Below are 14,640 nucleotides of genomic sequence, written 5' to 3'. Positions count from 1 at the left end.
CCGAAAATAAGGTGTGCCCCTGAAAAATACCGCTGTTTACGAGCTTTGAAATAGAAATAAAGAAGGCAAAATGAATATTTAGCAATGGAATCTTCTGGGCTGCATTTTAGGTGAATCATTATCTGAAGAAGATGATCATTTGGGACATCGATGCAATCATCAAGTCAGGAAACGGGCGAAATCGTCATTTTTGGCCCTAGCAAAAGCCCCTGGGGCAGAGCGCGGCACTTAGGGTGACCCCGGATTCGGGCTCAGCGCCTGTCAATCATCGGCCGCTGCTGGGGCGCCACCAGTCTGGTAACCTGACTTGAGCGATACTTACTAGACTTACTAGACAAGCGCACAGCGCCATAATTGGCCGATTTAAGCCGTTAGAAGCGCGGGAGCCAATCAAGAACGAGACTTAAAAAAAGCCCACGCTTCTTAGAGCGCTCCGGAGCGCCACTTATGACTCAATTTACGTCACCGCCCATAAGTTGGCCTTCGCCACCAATAAGCGCCCTGATATATGAGTCCGGCGAGTCCCACCTAGCGGATAAGCCGCGCCGAGTCACCTGATGCCAAGAAAGCGACCCCCAGAACCGAATTTTTCGAAAATTAGAATCTAGAGAGCGCCTGAACATAAAGGACAGCCAATAACCGGTCATTCTTCATGGAATTGAGGTACCTATGACAATAGAAAACAGAGCTTGTACACAGGCTCAAGGACAGAACATCTATGCATTGTTATTAATTAAAAATAAATATTAATCGATTCTTTTGGTTAACAAAATCACACTATTAAATATAATTTAAAATTCCCTTTTTTCTTTGGTAATTTCTCCAAATTTATAAATTCTAAAAAATGTTGGAAAAAGAAAAAACGTCCCCGAAAGAGGAAAGCTCGCGCGTAGCAGCGAACCAACCCGCTCCCGCGGAAATTGCGCACTTTTCGATTCCCGCGCCGTTTCGGACTAGAAAATTCTATTCCACTGAAATCTAGAGAAAAAGATCTGATACCAGTACAGAAGTTTATCTGAAAAACCGCAAGGGTTTCTTATGGCTATGAAATAATTTACAGCAAAACTACAGTCTTCATTCTAGACTCTAGAATCTAGAGGCAAACGCAGAGAGAAAACCCTAACCCCAACTAGTCGCGTTTCAGGAGTTCAAGCTCGACGACGTGCATTTGGGCGTAGTACGCGTTTGCGACGACCAAGTGTTCTTTTTTTGACAACGGCATCTTGCATTGATTCAACTTTCTCGAACCCTATTTATCTATTTGAAATTATCTGCATATGAGTCTGTTTTTTAGAAACCTTTGACTAATTTTCCTTGTTTTTTAGAAATTTCGGATGCATCCTAGAATAAAGAGTAAATGACGGCCGAGAAAACGGAAGGAGAAAAAGATGAGCGCGGACAAATGGAGCAGTTTGTCCGCAATCTGCTCAAGGTGAGAACGAGTTTTCTAAAAAAAATTGAACGATCCGAGGTTCAATTATATTTTCTAGAATGAAAGATTCTAAACCCATGATAAATTTTTATCGAATTTTCATTCTAGAAAAGAGAAAGAACTTTGAATTGCGAATTTTCGCAATTTAGGATTAACTCACGGTTGAGCTGTTTTATCACCATTATTCATGAACATGTTAGTTCTTCTTTTTTATTAAATGATATTTCAGACGATGCCACTGTCAAGCTTGACGCAGAGAATCGTGCGCGACCGCTACAAAGCTGAATTTAACAAAGATCAGCAGATGACTGGTACTCAGTCTGAAACACTCAGATCCGTCGTTGTCGAGGTCGCCAAGGCGGAGATGAACAAAGGAGACTCCAAGAGTTCCAAATCAAAGGTATTTTCTCTTATCGAATCTGAATATTTGATTTTTTTTAGTCTGAACCGAAGCCGGAACCCGGAGATAAGAGGCCCGCCGAAGCGAAGACAGAAGTTAAGGTCGAGGAGAAAAAAGCGAAGGTGGAAACGGTCGAGCTCTCCGACGATGAGCTGGAGGTCGTCTCCGTTACGCGCGCTGATCCACTGCCACACATTCGCGCCGACTGCGCTTCTAAGCCTTACAAGCCCACGGACAATGTAAAAATCGGCCCGTTCATGAAAAACGCGGAGTATTGCGAAAAGTGTTTCTGCTACATCTGCGACAAGCCCGCGAAGGAGTGTGAGAACTGGGCAAAAGATAGGGAGCCGCACTGTAATGCCAACTCAAAAGAAGCTTGCTGGAAGGCGAGAAGAATGGTTCAAAATCAGGTACTGATCAATAATATTTTAAGTTGAATTAATTCATCATTCAGGTCAAATTTAACTTCCTAAACCGGTTCATCAACAAACACATCCAAGCCGGTCGTCACGCTGCCCTGCGCGCAGAAGCAACGATCGTGTGCGTCGAAATGAGAGAATCATACCAGCTGTATCGAATGGGAAAGAAATGCGACGCGAAGGAGTGTCCCTGCGATTGTGCTTGCCACAGAAACCCGGGCAGGCCGAGTAACTGGTGTGGAAAATGCAGAAGCGTACACGATTTGAAGAAAAAATTCGACTACAGAGCAGTTAGGGCGAAAGTAAAGGAGCTGATTAAGAAGATTCAAGCGTGGACTTCTACGCCTCAGGAACAGTGCTTTTTGTACGAAACCATTATTAATGAGCTGACAATGCACAAAGGAAGGGGTTTTTAAAAGCGGGTATTCAAAGTATTCAAATTTATACTGAAAGAACTCTTAAAAACCTCATAACAGGCGCTGATATCAACCAAATCACCCAGCAATCTGGCAATCCCGACAAGGAGGCCCAGTGCAACAACTTCCAAGTCCTCAAGGAATCATACCTTCTTCAGCCTCTATCACAAACACTCGCCAACAACACTGGTCTATGGAAGGACCTCAACGAAACCCTGCGCCTCGCCTTCAGACAACAAGCGCTGCAGGACCACTTTATCAAAACCTTCTTTGAGGCTCTTCAGGCGAGGATTTCACGAAGCTATCTTTCTAACCTGCCTTTTGACTCTTCTTTTTCTATGCCACTTCAACTAGTCTCTATGTACATGTGAACGCATGCCCATCATTCCATTTTGTAAATTATTAATTGTATATATCCTCGCATGCAAATAAGAGTCCTTTTCACAAAAAAACATTGTTATTATCTCTATTGAAAAATCCTCCATCAGTCTCATCTTGGACGCGCTCGCTCAAACGCCACCCAGCGCATCACACAAGTAACGCAAGTGAATCCACACCAGCATCATCAACAAGTGCGCAATGTCCACCAGAACGCGCACCAAATTCAGTTTAACAATATCCCGTATGGCCAGCGCGGCCATATTATCAACCAGAATGGGATGATGATTCAAAACCAAGGCCGGAATCAATTTTATCCAAACCATCCCCATAATTTCCACCATCCTCATCATAATCCCTATTACCGTTAAAAGATTTATTCAACAATAACCTTCCTTCTGTGCTTTACCCGACCAAGATTTCCAAAAAACCACTGCGCCACTGGTTAAGACAATTCATTGACTTGTAGAAAGCTGCAAAATTTGTTCTCTTACAACTTAGATTGAGATGAACATGATTTATTCGGTTGTTGATTCCGATGATAGCTCGCCCGCCTGGCGGCAGTATCCAGCCCTTTCAACGGGGGGCCTCCAAGGGGAGCGGTATCCGGGAGGTCCGAGCAAATGCACCAGCCGCAACGCTTATCACAGCCTCAAATGGCCAGGCAATTCGGCATCGAGGCACAACACTGGCAGTTGCTACAGTCTCAACTAGCGGCGCAGGGACTACAACCTCAAGTACCCGGGCACCAGGTCAACCACCAGCAGGGCTTTTCTCAATGGCCACATCAGGGAAATCCGGGACAGTTCAGATAAGAATCCCGGCCAACATGACTGTGACAAGCGCGACTCCGGCGACGATTTCGAAGAGCGCGATTGCTCCAACGCAAGTGAACAAGTTGACTAATGGAACGATCATTACGACGAAGAAGCTGACACACAGTAATGAACAGCTTGAGGAGCTGAACATACTGAACGAGCAGCAAGAACGCGACTTGGAAGAACGCTGCGAAAATCGCATCAAAGTCGGACAGTTCAACTCCACGGCCATGGAAGTGAAGAAGATAGTCGAAAACTATCGCTATCGACGTCTTTGGTTCATCGGCAAAGGTGTCTACCGGGTCTACCTAGTTTGTCTAGCGCATACAGATCCAATGGGCACGCTGAAAGAACTCTGGAACATGGAGAAGCACATCAAGCAGCAGTTTGGCCCTCGACAGCCGCCATGGAGACTGGACGCTGATGATATTGCTCGAATCCTGATGATCGTCATCCAAGATGTTCCATCAATCAAGAAGGTGGTGCTAACGAAAAAGTTCCACTGCCCTCCGGATTGGCCGATCATGGGGCCGATCGCTACCCGACCTTACAAGAAACTCAATGATCTGATGCGAGGCGTTTTCATCGTCATGATATCTCTGATTCGATCCCCCACAAATCATTACTGCAATGGGTCGGTAGACTTACTCATGTTCGCCATGCGCATCTTCTGTCCCATGTGGTCACACAGTGATGGAAACAGCTTGGCAGACATGCTGAAGTTTTACAATCAGACGAAAGAGATAAACAAAGAATTGGAGGCGTCGAAAACCATCACTCTCAATTTCGACGCGGCGTTGAAGAGCGCTAAGATCCGGGAAAAAGTGGATTCTAGTACCACGCGCGTCTTTTGCATCACATTCCTTCTGGCAAAGTATGTGTCCAAGTGGGAAGCACGTCACCCACAAGAGATCATCAACCTCCTGGCTTATCCACGAACCCGATATCACGAACTCGAGTCCGCTACAATTCTTCCGATTTGGAACTTTGCTCTCTTCGCACTCTGCAACCAAAATGAAGTTGCTGAAAGAATGATCGTACTTGACAACTATGGCCTCCTCAACTGGTTTCAGTCATTCCTTGCTTGTCCAGAAGGTGGCAGTCGCTACAACGTCATTTCCAACTTCTTGAATATCCAAGTCTTCCGTACAATCGTTCTGAAAAGTCGCATCGAGTTTTCGATCAAATTCCTTGATGTTCTTTTCAACACGATCTCTGACTTTCAAATCAAAGGCAAGCTTAACATGGAAGCGAAACGCAAATACTACGATAAATACGTCGATATCAGCGCTAAGTTCTTGGATCGAGTTGAGAAAGAGATCGACGAGAAAGCGATCCAGGTTGCGCCGGCCGATGTATTCCCCGGGTTGAAAATTCCAAGCGTGACACCAGACTGGTTGTTGAAGCTCGATTACTTGGAAGGACTGAGCTACGGGATGATCGATTTGATGGCGGATCGACGTGCGCAGCTCTTGCGACTCTGTCTCTACCGAAAGACAACAATGGCCAGATACTATCCTAACGCCAAACCAGTCCATGTTTCCTTCGATCTTTTTGGTGACCAGAAGTACAAGAACAACTTCCCGATCAAATACAAGTTCCAGTCTCGTCTCCTCGGCGCTTTCATTTCCAGCTCAGTTGAGAGCATGCAGGATAAAGTTGATCCGTACTTGACGTACTTAATCGTAAGTCTCATATTGAAATGCCTTAGTTGAAAGATCTTTTAGAGAGATAACACTCGGGAAGATGTTAACTTCTTGAAGGCTCTCCGAATGATACAGGCAAGTTCTCTTTCCTCTAGATCCAAATTAATAGGGATTCTAGTCTTGTACAAAAACCCGTTTTGTCAAGCGCAACCGACACACCATCGATCACAAAGTATTCATGAAACAACACTTTGGCCATGTTTGTGACACCAGCATCGATGCAAACATGAATGTCGCCCTGATTCTCCAAACAAGTACGTTTTAGCTCCCCTCTTTTTTTTCTAACGACTTTCAGTTTTAATGTCCGAGGATGACTGTATCGAGCAACTGCATGTCACGTGCCTGGAGTATCTGTCGGAAATCTTGGGTAACTGCTGCTTTTATTGGCTGAATTGCCCGAAGTGCTCGATCAACAATACTAAAACCTTTGATGAAAGGTACTCAATAAGATTCTTATCAAGCTCATAGAAAATTTTAGGGATCGGGTTGGAATCGACGCCTTCGGGAAGTTACTGAATCGTCTCATCAAAATCCGTCACCACAAGGGCTCTGGTCCCCACTTTCATTCCTTCGAGACCTCGCGCGCGATGATTAAGAGTTTCATGGCTAAATTCTGGGCGTTCTTCAATCCTCTCGCGCAGATCGACTACAATAAGTTGTCGAATAATAACAACCAGAAAAATCTCTTCAACGATACTTGTCATAAATACAACATCCTCGGAAAGGTAATTTTCTAACAAAGCGATAATTTTCAAAAAGTTTTAGCTGATAACGCTCATCCACCAGCCAATGTACCCTGCACTCAATACGGCATTCTCTCAAGGAATCATGAACATCCAGGGCGATGATGTCTTTAAAGGCGCCCTAGAACAGTTCATCTTCACGATGCAAAATAGCAACAAGTTCAGATCACAACCCTTCACAAATTTTCTTCGTTCACGCGCCTCCGGGCAGCCCAAGTAAGCTCCATCTCGAAAAGCATCTTTACTTAACTATCAGTCTTCTAGCATAATTACACTTCAACCGGGAATTCGCGTAGTTCAAATTCACCAAGTACCCATCAACACGCCAGTTCGAGTTCCCATTCCAAGCAATAGACCTGCACAGCCACCGCCAGCAAAGCCGAGCGCTCAACCACGGAAGCAAATGCCAACACTAACTAGAAAACCACCTTCACCTGCAAAAAGTTGTCGGGCCGAATCTTACGATCGTAGAGCCTCTCTATCAGACGATGATTATCGCCCTGAGAGTGAGGGCCAGTACGTAGACATGTCAAAGTAAGTGAATCTCAGGCAGTTTACATCTGCGTTTCCTCAAACTATTTCTATGTCAAGGCATTTCATCCTATATTTAAGCCTTGGCGAGAGGAAAAGAACGAGATTCGAGCACCAGAAAGAGAGAGAGCTAGCATTCAAAAAGAAAAGGGTTGTCCAGCGAAAGTTATCCGTAAGAGCCAAAATTTTAAAGAAACAATATTATGTTTTGCTTTGTAGGAATCGTGGAGAGAGAAGCGGACGCAATTCAAGGATGCAAAATTGGGCAATCTGGAGAAACAGGGCTACCAGTTCCCGGATCTATTCCCGCACAAGTTCATGAGCGTTCCTGTATTTGATCCGATTGTCCGTCGACGAAAAGATTTAAAGAAAAAGATGTTAGAGACGAAAGCTCAAGCAAAAGCCAAAGCGAAAGAACAGACAAAAAGAAGTATAAGCAAGCCAGTTGAGAAGAAACCAGCGTCTACTGTTGAGAAACCATCTGTGATGACCCCTGTAGTTCCCCCAGCAACTGCTCCAGCCAAGATAGCCCCACGGCCGCCGTCTCCACCTCGGGGGGTCCCTGGGTTACGGATTATTCAGATTAATGGAACCCAGACTGTTACTACCACATTGCTGTAAATTCCTCTTCGCCTAAAGTTGATTGTATAAACTTAAATTTTACTTGTTTATTATTTATTGAAAATTGATATTATTTGTTTTTAAAAACTACTTATTGAAAAATTTAATTTTAGTTCAATAAAAAACTATTTAACACTGCCTTAATAGATATTAACTCTTTTCATTGCTCTCTCCCTCTTCTTCCCGCCTGTATGACTAGACTTTTCAAATTAAAAAAAAACTACTCGAACTTCAAGCGTGTTTTATTCAGATGTTGAGGCTAGGTGCAAGCACAGCAGGTAGACTTTTGAGCACCTCTTTTGCTAGAAATAAGGTTGCTGCGGAAGTGGGGAAAACAGGAATTAAGGTTCGGGTCATTCAATCTATCGAAATCGCACTAGTTTACGGAAAATAAATGATCCAATAAAGAGTCTCGATGCAGCTCTGGACAAAAAAGCCGGCTCCCGTAGAATGACCGAGACTGCTTTGGCGGCCAAAGCCGGAGCAAAGGTTCTAAAAAAGCTAAATGAGCATAGAAATAGCATGGGCAAAATTCAAGCTCGTCAGCGAGAACAACTGCGGCAGAGAATCAGAATGGTCGTCACTCCCAACCATCCCGACAAAAGTTCTCTTTTGAATGAACTGACGAAGGAGGCGAAATCGTTGAATGTTCCGAAAGATAAATTGAAACTCTGGCTTGGAGCGGATGCTAAGTCGCTTTTGGTTTATTTTGATGGCCCTGGGGAAATCTTTGCGATGGCAGAAATCGTCGACAGGTTTGCAAAGACAAATCAATCTTATAAAACTGTTTATTAGTAAATACGATTTGGGCAAGGCCATCAGCATTTTAAAGCCAGTCTTTGAATCCAAAAGAATCGGGCTAGCCGACAAATGGTCTTTGAACCCAAATCAAAAACGCGATGTTTACCTCGACTACGTTGGAAGAGTTACGGTCTCATCGGAACTTGAGGAAGATGATTTGATGGAAGTTGCCCTGGAGCTTGACGTTTCGGATGTGAAAGAAGTAGACGGAGGGTTTGAGTTTATTGTCCCTGCAAGAGGTAGCGCGTGATAAAAGAACGATTCAAACATGCTTTTAGAAACTTCCAATCTACTAGCCGAACTCCAGAATCAACCAAAAATCTCCGTCCTAAATTCTGAGCTCACTTATCTTGCTGCCTCTCCGATCGAAATCGACGATGAAGATTTTGAAGACATCGACTTATTCGAAGAAAAATTAACTGTTCTCTTGTCAAACAATGATTTTGCAATGGAGCTCGGAAATATTTATTATAACTTTGAAATAAATGAGTGATTGAAAATAATACAAAAGTTCTGTTATGATAAGGTATTTACAGAACTTAGAAGTTTAATCAGACAAGCATGCAGGAATTGCTGAGTTTTTGAAAATTAAAGTTTGACTGGTATGCCGGAAATAATCAATCTTTGATGATCAAATTGGTTGACTCCAAGCCTATTTGTAGTTAATCCTTATATTTTCTTGGATACTGATTGAATATATTTGACCCGGCGTATAAGCAACGTTGGTTCAGTGGTAGAATTCTCGCCTGCCACGCGGGAGGCCCGGGTTCGATTCCCGGACGTTGCAAGCTTTTTGATTTTCAAATATTTTGCCCAGAGGATATCCGGTAGAATCATCCCTTTTTACATACCATTTTCGAAAAAATAGCACAAAAAATGAGCGATACCGTCACCTTACAGGTTAATAAGCTCTAACACTCTGAGATTAAAAGTCTAAAGAGGATAATTTAGCTACACAGAAATAAAAACGAGCCCTGGGGAATCGAGATTGCTGGAGATGCTCCTGTCAAGGTATCAACTTGATTCATAAACGGGTCTTACTGATGTTGAAAGATTAAAACTGTTCGTGAGAGAACACCAGCGGACTCGGCAGGAGTTCAAGAAGGAGACATCGTTATTGCCATCAACGGAGTCAACGTCTGTAACTCCCGGCACAGGGAAGTCATTGATCTGGTGAAAAACTCGGGTAATGTTTTGCGACTCAAGCTTTTGCCAAAAGAAGAGTTTATGACGGAGTCCGAGTCTGAATCAGAAGTGGAGTTGATGTCCCAAAAAACGAAGGCGTCAATGTACAAATCGAAATCGTCGGTGAAGTCGAATTGGTGGGAAGGCAAGGGTTTTTATGATTAATTTATTCCGCAAAGAAATTATTGAAAAATTCATCAAAAACCTTCAATAAGGCGACGAAACACCAGAAGAAACTGAGCAATCAGAAAACGAACAGGACGAAGACTTCAATCCCGACTTTCAAGTTGACGAGGAAGAAGAAAAGGCGAAGATGGAAGCGATCGAACAAAAAATGAAGTCACTCAACTCCAAGCGCTCTCTCGCCGAACTTCTGGAAGAAGATAAAACTCGGAAATTGATAAAAGCCGAGCACGAGGAGAAATTTTTCATCAGCACTGCGGACCAGCGAGATTATGATGAAGAAATTAAAGCGAACAAGGGACTTGATGATCAGTTTGAAGGGAGCTTTGTTGGAAGAAAAGCTTGTATTCCTGGTTGTTTTGCTGGTGATAACGTAATTGTCGAAGATCGATGGGAGGGTGGCTACCGAAAGGGAAACGAAGTTACTGGAATCCGAAATCGAGTGAAAGCTGGAATCCAGCATTACGAATATGATCTTTACGCGATGTACGCCGCCGAAGAAGACCGAAACAAAGTAGTTATCTACACAACGACTCTTGGAGTGGACAAAAAACTCGTCGCCGACTGCGACCGAGCAACGACCATCATTCGCAACATGAAAGTTCGCTGGGAAGAGCGCGATATTTTCAACTTCGAGGAGCATAAAAATGAGTTCCTCGTTCGAAAAGGACTCAAGCCGGGAGCTTCTCTTTCCGGTCATTTACCAGCTGTTTACATTGATGGGCAGTATATTGGCGGACTTGATGAACTTCAAGCCTTGGCGGATTGTGGCGATTTGAGAGTGCGACTAGCTGAGTTTGACAAACTCTACGAGCGCCACAAAGTGAGAATAAAGATTAGGCAAAAATAACGATCGTTATTCTAGTGTACTGACTGCCAGGGAACTGGAAAACTGACATGTTCAGCTTGCAAGGGCAAAAAAGTCAAGAAACGCAATCGATTTGGCAAACTCCGCTGCGGAGAGTGCGATGTCAATGGCCAAGTCGACTGTAAGGGCTGCTACGTCCCATCTGAAGGACTCATGCGAATGTGATCCATTATTTTTTTCTGCAATAAAAACACTGATAACATTTTGATACTTTTTCGACTCTTGAGTCTTCTTTTATTGGTATTTTTTAAATTTCAGAAGAATATTTTTTTCGAAGTTTTCTTTTGATTAAAATTTATGTTGAACTTTTTTAATTTATATTTTTTTTCTCTTTTCTTAATAGTTCTGTTTCTTTTTTCTTCTTATACGAATTGATAAAGATATTGGCGGTGAGCAGTAAAACAGTTCTCAATTTAATTTTTAACTGGCAATGTGCTGCGGTCGGATTTTGCCCATCATATTCGTTTTCGGAACGACTTTAATTGATCGCTCGTGAAGTAGAGTTCCATCTAAAGGCGCTTGTTGGTAAGGTTATTTTAATGAATTGGCTACCTAAGGAGCAAGCAACTTCAACAGGCTCTTTTCCGGCGAATGTGATGAACGTAAATCCCCGATTGCTTCCAATTGCATGGGCATCTTGCGGTAGAACAATTCGTTTGATCGCCCCAAAGACGGAGAAATGATCTCTCAGCTGTTGCTCGGTCGTCTTTGGATTCAGGTTTCGCACGTAAATAGTCCGTGCGTCCTCTTCATCTTGTCTCTGAATATGGATAATGAGCTTGAATCCATGCAGATCACGTGGCATCTTTCTGGCCAGTTTTAGTTGATTAGTATTAATAGCGATCTCTGGAAGCTACGTGATCTGGACGTGTTCACACCGCTGGTTGACGAAAACTTACGATATTACGATACAACATATCGGCAATATGATTGCGGTAGTTATTAAAGGGCGTTTTTGGCAGTGTGCTGTTTGGATTTCTTACCCGCTGGATCTCGGCGTCCCGTTTTGAGCGCTCCTCTTGCGCGCGTTGCTTCGTTTCCAACTTTTTCAAGCGTAATTTGTGCATTTCTCTGAAGTTTTCAGTTAGGCTCTTTTCTCGATTTCAGGACTCACCTCAATCTGGACGTTTCACGCTCCATCATCGCCAGTTTCTTCTTGAGCGAGTTGATGTCCGACGACTTATCAGCTGGTTTGGCAGTGTTGTTGATGATCTTGGTGTCGGTCTTGACCTTCTGGTCCTTCTGGTCGTTTGGAACTAAACTGCTGGGCACTAAAGTGTTGGAGTTGGCCAAACTGGCGAAGCTGGTGCTTGCGAGCCCGGACACGCTCTGGCCGGCCCCGACGCCTAGTCGTGGCGTACTCAACGCGCTGCCGAGCACTCCACCCACACTTTGGGGTGTCTGTCCAGTTACCAAGGAATTGGCGCTGCGGAAGACGCTCTGAGCGCCTCCGGTCATTGCGCTCCCAGTCACTGGTAGCTTGGCCGACTGGCCGAAGATCGGGGCGCCGAGTGATCCGCCCGCTGCTGCTGCGGCGTTTGCAATGGCGCTTCCACCACCGCTATTCATTTGGTTCATAACTGGAGCTAACATCTGGAATATCAAATTAACAACTGCGTTTGATTGAGTTTAATTAAAAAGTGATCGATAAAAAACGTGGAGGAGCTAGAAAATTGGCTAAAGTTTACAAACCCGAGCATGCCACTTTCACGAGCCATTAGTTAGATAGTCACTTACAGTCATTCCTTGATGTTGAACGATTTGTACGGCTTTTCAGGGTTGAAAATAGTTCTCAAAAAGTCAGGCCCTAACGAAGTTTATGTTGAAAACAACAGATGTGTTTCATCTGGTTAATAATTTATCTGACATTTTCGAACCCTAGCTTGAAATTTTCCATCGATCTGCATGTACAGTATGTTTCCAGAACCTTGTTGTGCCTGAGCTTGTTGAACAACTGCATCTTCAGCCTAAACCAATGTTAACAAATAAATTAATAAGTCGATTTCGGGTCAAGATAAGGTAAAAAATATAAATCAATTGAAAATTTTTATCGAGTGAAATTAATAAAACCGTATTTTCAGTTTGATTTCGTCATTTTCCAACAACGAACAAGTCAGAAGAAGAATACTGACGATAGAAGCTTTTGAAGGTATAAACTTTGTCGAATTTAAAAAAATAGAAGAATGCAGTATGCAATATGCTGCATACTAAATGCTTTCATTTTAACAACATAAATTATGATAAGTTTATACCTTGGCTGAAAACAAAAATTGGAGGCTTTTACCACTTTGTAAAAATAATTACATGATAATAAAAACTGTTAAATTAATCAAACCTTTCCCATCAAACGGCTGTTACCAGCGACCTCCTAGTTCGGGAAAAATTTCAACAATTTTTCACAAATTCTACAAACCTTTTTCGCCTGTTCGCTGAGTTTTATGCTGAGTCGCTTCTTTTGCTTTAGCAAGGAGCGTTCTTTCCGCTCTAAACGACGTTGCTTCTTGGCCTTTTTGGATTTATCGGATTGCTCGGTTTGAGAGTCGCCAGATTCGGTTTCGTTCATTTGAGCGAGTTTTGAAGCTTTGTCCCTAATTCAGTTCATCAACAATAACATTTGCGTACCCGTATTTTGGCAAATTTGAACAAATCAATAAAGAATTCTATTCTATAAACTGTTCCTTGCATCTCTTGTCTTTCTCCTCTTCTTCTTGACATTTTTCGCTTGATCATTGTTTTTGACCATGATCACAAGATCCTTCAATTTCTTGTCCGTCTTTTCGTCATCAGAAGAATCATCCTTTTTCGCCTTTTTCTTCTTAGGTTTACCGGAAGATGCCTTTTTCTTGGCTAGTTTTTTCTTCTCCACCTTTTTCTTGCGCTTCTTTTTCGGCTCCTCATCTGAAGAGTCGGAAGAGCTTGAGCTGGAGGAGCTTGACGAGCTTGAAGAAGAACTTGAAGACTTGGATTTGGCACGTTTTGATTTTGTTTTGCTCGGGACTGTCACTTTGTCCGATTTTTCTCCGGCTTCCTTTCGATCATTTTTCGAAGATCAGCTTGTTTTTCTTTCTTTTTCTTTTCTTCCACGGATTTAAGTTTTTCTTTCTTTGCCTTGATCTTCTCATCTGTCTTTTCCTTTCGATCTTTTTTGGAATCTGAGTCTTTCGAAGAGTCTTTTTTGGAGGAAGAAGACTTTGTTCGGTCCGGAGTTGACTTCCGCTCGACGGTTTTCTTGATAACTTCAACGACTTTGGGACTGGGTTCTCTCCGACTTCCTGAGCGGGTTTTAGAAACAGATTTAGACTCCGGCTTTGACTTGGACTCTGACTTCTTGCTTCTGTCATTATCACGTGACTTGGACTCCGAATGAGTTCTTGATCTGCTCGTCGAAGATTTGGGCTTGCTCGAACTTGATTCTGGCTGTCTTTGGTTATGCGAGCTGCTGGTGGCTTGATTTTGGTTAGTATTACTACTCTGGGTTGCTGGTTTTGAATTGCTTTTTGATTTTGCTTCCGACTTTTCGTCGCCAATCAGTTCGCGGTCGAGATCGTCTTCCTCGCCGATCCCGATCTCGAGTTGATCAACGTCTTCTGCGTCTTTATTCGGTTCGTTTTCTTTTTTGTTGTTATTGGATTCTGATGGCTCTTCTTTTTTCTGACTCTCTCGTCGCTTCCGAATATTGTCGAGCATTTGATAGAGCCAGGAGGTGAATTCTGTTGTGCGATCATTGAGGAACAACTGCAAGGCTTCGGTCATTTCTTTCTTGGTCTTGCGGTTTGCCATCATGATCATGATGTAGTTTGGTAAATCATCGTCTAAAACAAAGTTCGAGGGGGTTTGAATATTTAGACTCACCGATAAGACAGTCAAGCTCTGCTAGCTTATCTTTAACAGCAGTCTTGAGGACCGACGAGATTTTCTCTTTGTTGTTGAAAATATTTCCATTTCCTCCTTTGAGCTGATCTTCAGCTTTACTTGGGCTCATTCAACTCGTTCTTGTTCGATTTTATCCTCTCTCGATGCTCTCTAGGTCTATCTTCTTGACCTGGGAAGACTCCAGAAGATGGGTTTAACGCAAATTCAAGAGATGAGGCGCTTTGAGCTGCGTGCTACCGTGCTGCACCGCCGCCACCCGCCGAATT

At 43.2% G+C, this 14,640-nt stretch overlaps 5 protein-coding genes, 1 long non-coding RNA gene and 1 other non-coding gene across 12 annotated transcripts; 4 read left to right on the top strand and 3 right to left on the bottom strand.

The window, feature by feature from the left end:
• Positions 1-520: 520 nt before the first annotated feature.
• On the top strand, positions 521-7,477 carry LOC145700678 (uncharacterized). Of its 3 annotated transcripts, XM_081777998.1 has the most exons (16): positions 521-663; positions 1,326-1,432; positions 1,662-1,832; positions 1,874-2,242; positions 2,287-2,654; positions 2,729-2,951; positions 3,156-3,345; positions 3,591-5,548; positions 5,591-5,644; positions 5,688-5,823; positions 5,865-6,006; positions 6,048-6,294; positions 6,335-6,528; positions 6,577-6,846; positions 6,925-7,015; positions 7,063-7,477. In XM_081777998.1, the coding sequence occupies exons 2-16, from the start codon at positions 1,358-1,360 to the stop codon at positions 7,462-7,464; spliced, it is 4,890 nt and encodes a 1,629-aa protein (XP_081634124.1). In that variant the 5' UTR covers positions 521-663; positions 1,326-1,357; the 3' UTR covers positions 7,465-7,477. The 3 variants fall into 3 exon arrangements, with proteins under 3 accessions (XP_081634124.1, XP_081634122.1, XP_081634125.1); XM_081777996.1 differs by lacking the exon at positions 521-663 and having other exon boundaries at positions 1,289-1,432; XM_081777999.1 differs by lacking the exons at positions 521-663; positions 6,925-7,015; positions 7,063-7,477 and having other exon boundaries at positions 1,289-1,432; positions 6,569-6,709.
• A 215-nt stretch (positions 7,478-7,692) lies between these two features.
• On the top strand, positions 7,693-8,760 carry LOC145700679 (putative transcriptional regulatory protein NIS_0560). Of its 2 annotated transcripts, XM_081778001.1 has the most exons (5): positions 7,755-7,810; positions 7,873-7,953; positions 8,003-8,219; positions 8,260-8,504; positions 8,544-8,760. In XM_081778001.1, the coding sequence occupies exons 3-5, from the start codon at positions 8,038-8,040 to the stop codon at positions 8,756-8,758; spliced, it is 642 nt and encodes a 213-aa protein (XP_081634127.1). In that variant the 5' UTR covers positions 7,755-7,810; positions 7,873-7,953; positions 8,003-8,037; the 3' UTR covers positions 8,759-8,760. The 2 variants fall into 2 exon arrangements, with proteins under 2 accessions (XP_081634126.1, XP_081634127.1); XM_081778000.1 differs by having other exon boundaries at positions 7,693-7,810; positions 7,873-8,219.
• A 221-nt stretch (positions 8,761-8,981) lies between these two features.
• TRNAG-GCC (transfer RNA glycine (anticodon GCC)) lies at positions 8,982-9,052 on the top strand. Its single transcript has one exon. It is a non-coding gene; the product is annotated as a tRNA-Gly (tRNA).
• An 89-nt stretch (positions 9,053-9,141) lies between these two features.
• LOC145700719 (uncharacterized) lies at positions 9,142-10,711 on the top strand. The gene is made up of 5 exons (XM_081778043.1): positions 9,142-9,165; positions 9,217-9,276; positions 9,319-9,601; positions 9,666-10,456; positions 10,499-10,711. The coding sequence occupies exons 1-5, from the start codon at positions 9,142-9,144 to the stop codon at positions 10,664-10,666; spliced, it is 1,326 nt and encodes a 441-aa protein (XP_081634169.1). The 3' UTR covers positions 10,667-10,711.
• Positions 10,712-10,913: 202 nt separating this feature from the next.
• Positions 10,914-12,267, bottom strand: LOC145700648 (uncharacterized). 3 transcript variants are annotated; one of them, XM_081777960.1, is made up of 5 exons: positions 12,239-12,267; positions 11,616-12,094; positions 11,401-11,572; positions 11,054-11,261; positions 10,914-11,010 (listed from the first exon to the last, which is right to left on the bottom strand). In XM_081777960.1, the coding sequence occupies exons 1-5, from the start codon at positions 12,242-12,244 to the stop codon at positions 10,922-10,924; spliced, it is 954 nt and encodes a 317-aa protein (XP_081634086.1). In that variant the 5' UTR covers positions 12,245-12,267; the 3' UTR covers positions 10,914-10,921. The 3 variants fall into 3 exon arrangements, with proteins under 3 accessions (XP_081634086.1, XP_081634088.1, XP_081634087.1); XM_081777962.1 differs by having other exon boundaries at positions 11,485-11,572; XM_081777961.1 differs by having other exon boundaries at positions 12,194-12,251.
• Positions 12,268-12,351: 84 nt separating this feature from the next.
• Positions 12,352-13,153, bottom strand: LOC145700715 (uncharacterized). Its single transcript, XR_014134220.1, has 3 exons — positions 12,915-13,153; positions 12,837-12,869; positions 12,352-12,468 (listed from the first exon to the last, which is right to left on the bottom strand). It is a non-coding gene; the product is annotated as an uncharacterized LOC145700715 (long non-coding RNA).
• A 147-nt stretch (positions 13,154-13,300) lies between these two features.
• LOC145700649 (uncharacterized) lies at positions 13,301-14,575 on the bottom strand. The gene is made up of 2 exons (XM_081777963.1): positions 14,354-14,575; positions 13,301-14,313 (listed from the first exon to the last, which is right to left on the bottom strand). Exons 1-2 carry the CDS (start codon positions 14,481-14,483, stop codon positions 13,502-13,504), a joined length of 942 nt encoding a protein of 313 aa, XP_081634089.1. The 5' UTR covers positions 14,484-14,575; the 3' UTR covers positions 13,301-13,501.
• Between the last annotated feature and the right edge of the window lie 65 nt (positions 14,576-14,640).

This window comes from Oikopleura dioica, chromosome 2 (genome assembly GCF_907165135.1).
Source record: "Oikopleura dioica chromosome 2, OKI2018_I68_1.0, whole genome shotgun sequence".
NCBI lineage: Eukaryota > Metazoa > Chordata > Appendicularia > Copelata > Oikopleuridae > Oikopleura > Oikopleura dioica.
The sequence above is the reverse complement of the archived record's forward strand: the minus strand, read 5'-3'. Positions and strand labels throughout refer to the sequence as shown.

Excerpts from the sequence above, each read along its gene's own strand:
- LOC145700678 (XM_081777998.1), top strand. The coding sequence starts at position 1,358 with ATGACGGCCGAGAAAACGGAAGGAGAAAAAGATGAGCGCGGACAAATG. Across the intron at positions 1,833-1,873 it reads CCAAGAGTTCCAAATCAAAG|TCTGAACCGAAGCCGGAACC; the intron begins GTATTTTCTCTT and ends GATTTTTTTTAG. Across the intron at positions 6,007-6,047 it reads ACTAAAACCTTTGATGAAAG|GGATCGGGTTGGAATCGACG; the intron begins GTACTCAATAAG and ends AGAAAATTTTAG.
- LOC145700679 (XM_081778000.1), top strand. The coding sequence starts at position 7,715 with ATGTTGAGGCTAGGTGCAAGCACAGCAGGTAGACTTTTGAGCACCTCT. Across the intron at positions 7,811-7,872 it reads TGGGGAAAACAGGAATTAAG|AGTCTCGATGCAGCTCTGGA; the intron begins GTTCGGGTCATT and ends GATCCAATAAAG. Across the intron at positions 8,220-8,259 it reads ATGGCAGAAATCGTCGACAG|TAAATACGATTTGGGCAAGG; the intron begins GTTTGCAAAGAC and ends ACTGTTTATTAG.
- LOC145700719 (XM_081778043.1), top strand. The coding sequence starts at position 9,142 with ATGAGCGATACCGTCACCTTACAG. Across the intron at positions 9,166-9,216 it reads GCGATACCGTCACCTTACAG|CTACACAGAAATAAAAACGA; the intron begins GTTAATAAGCTC and ends AGGATAATTTAG. Across the intron at positions 9,277-9,318 it reads CTGGAGATGCTCCTGTCAAG|ATTAAAACTGTTCGTGAGAG; the intron begins GTATCAACTTGA and ends TGATGTTGAAAG.
- LOC145700648 (XM_081777960.1), bottom strand. Across the intron at positions 11,573-11,615 it reads CGTGAAACGTCCAGATTGAG|AGAAATGCACAAATTACGCT; the intron begins GTGAGTCCTGAA and ends TGAAAACTTCAG. Across the intron at positions 11,262-11,400 it reads ATATGTTGTATCGTAATATC|AGACAAGATGAAGAGGACGC; the intron begins GTAAGTTTTCGT and ends ATCCATATTCAG.
- LOC145700649 (XM_081777963.1), bottom strand. The coding sequence starts at position 14,483 with ATGAGCCCAAGTAAAGCTGAAGATCAGCTCAAAGGAGGAAATGGAAAT. Across the intron at positions 14,314-14,353 it reads AGAGCTTGACTGTCTTATCG|ACGATGATTTACCAAACTAC; the intron begins GTGAGTCTAAAT and ends ACTTTGTTTTAG.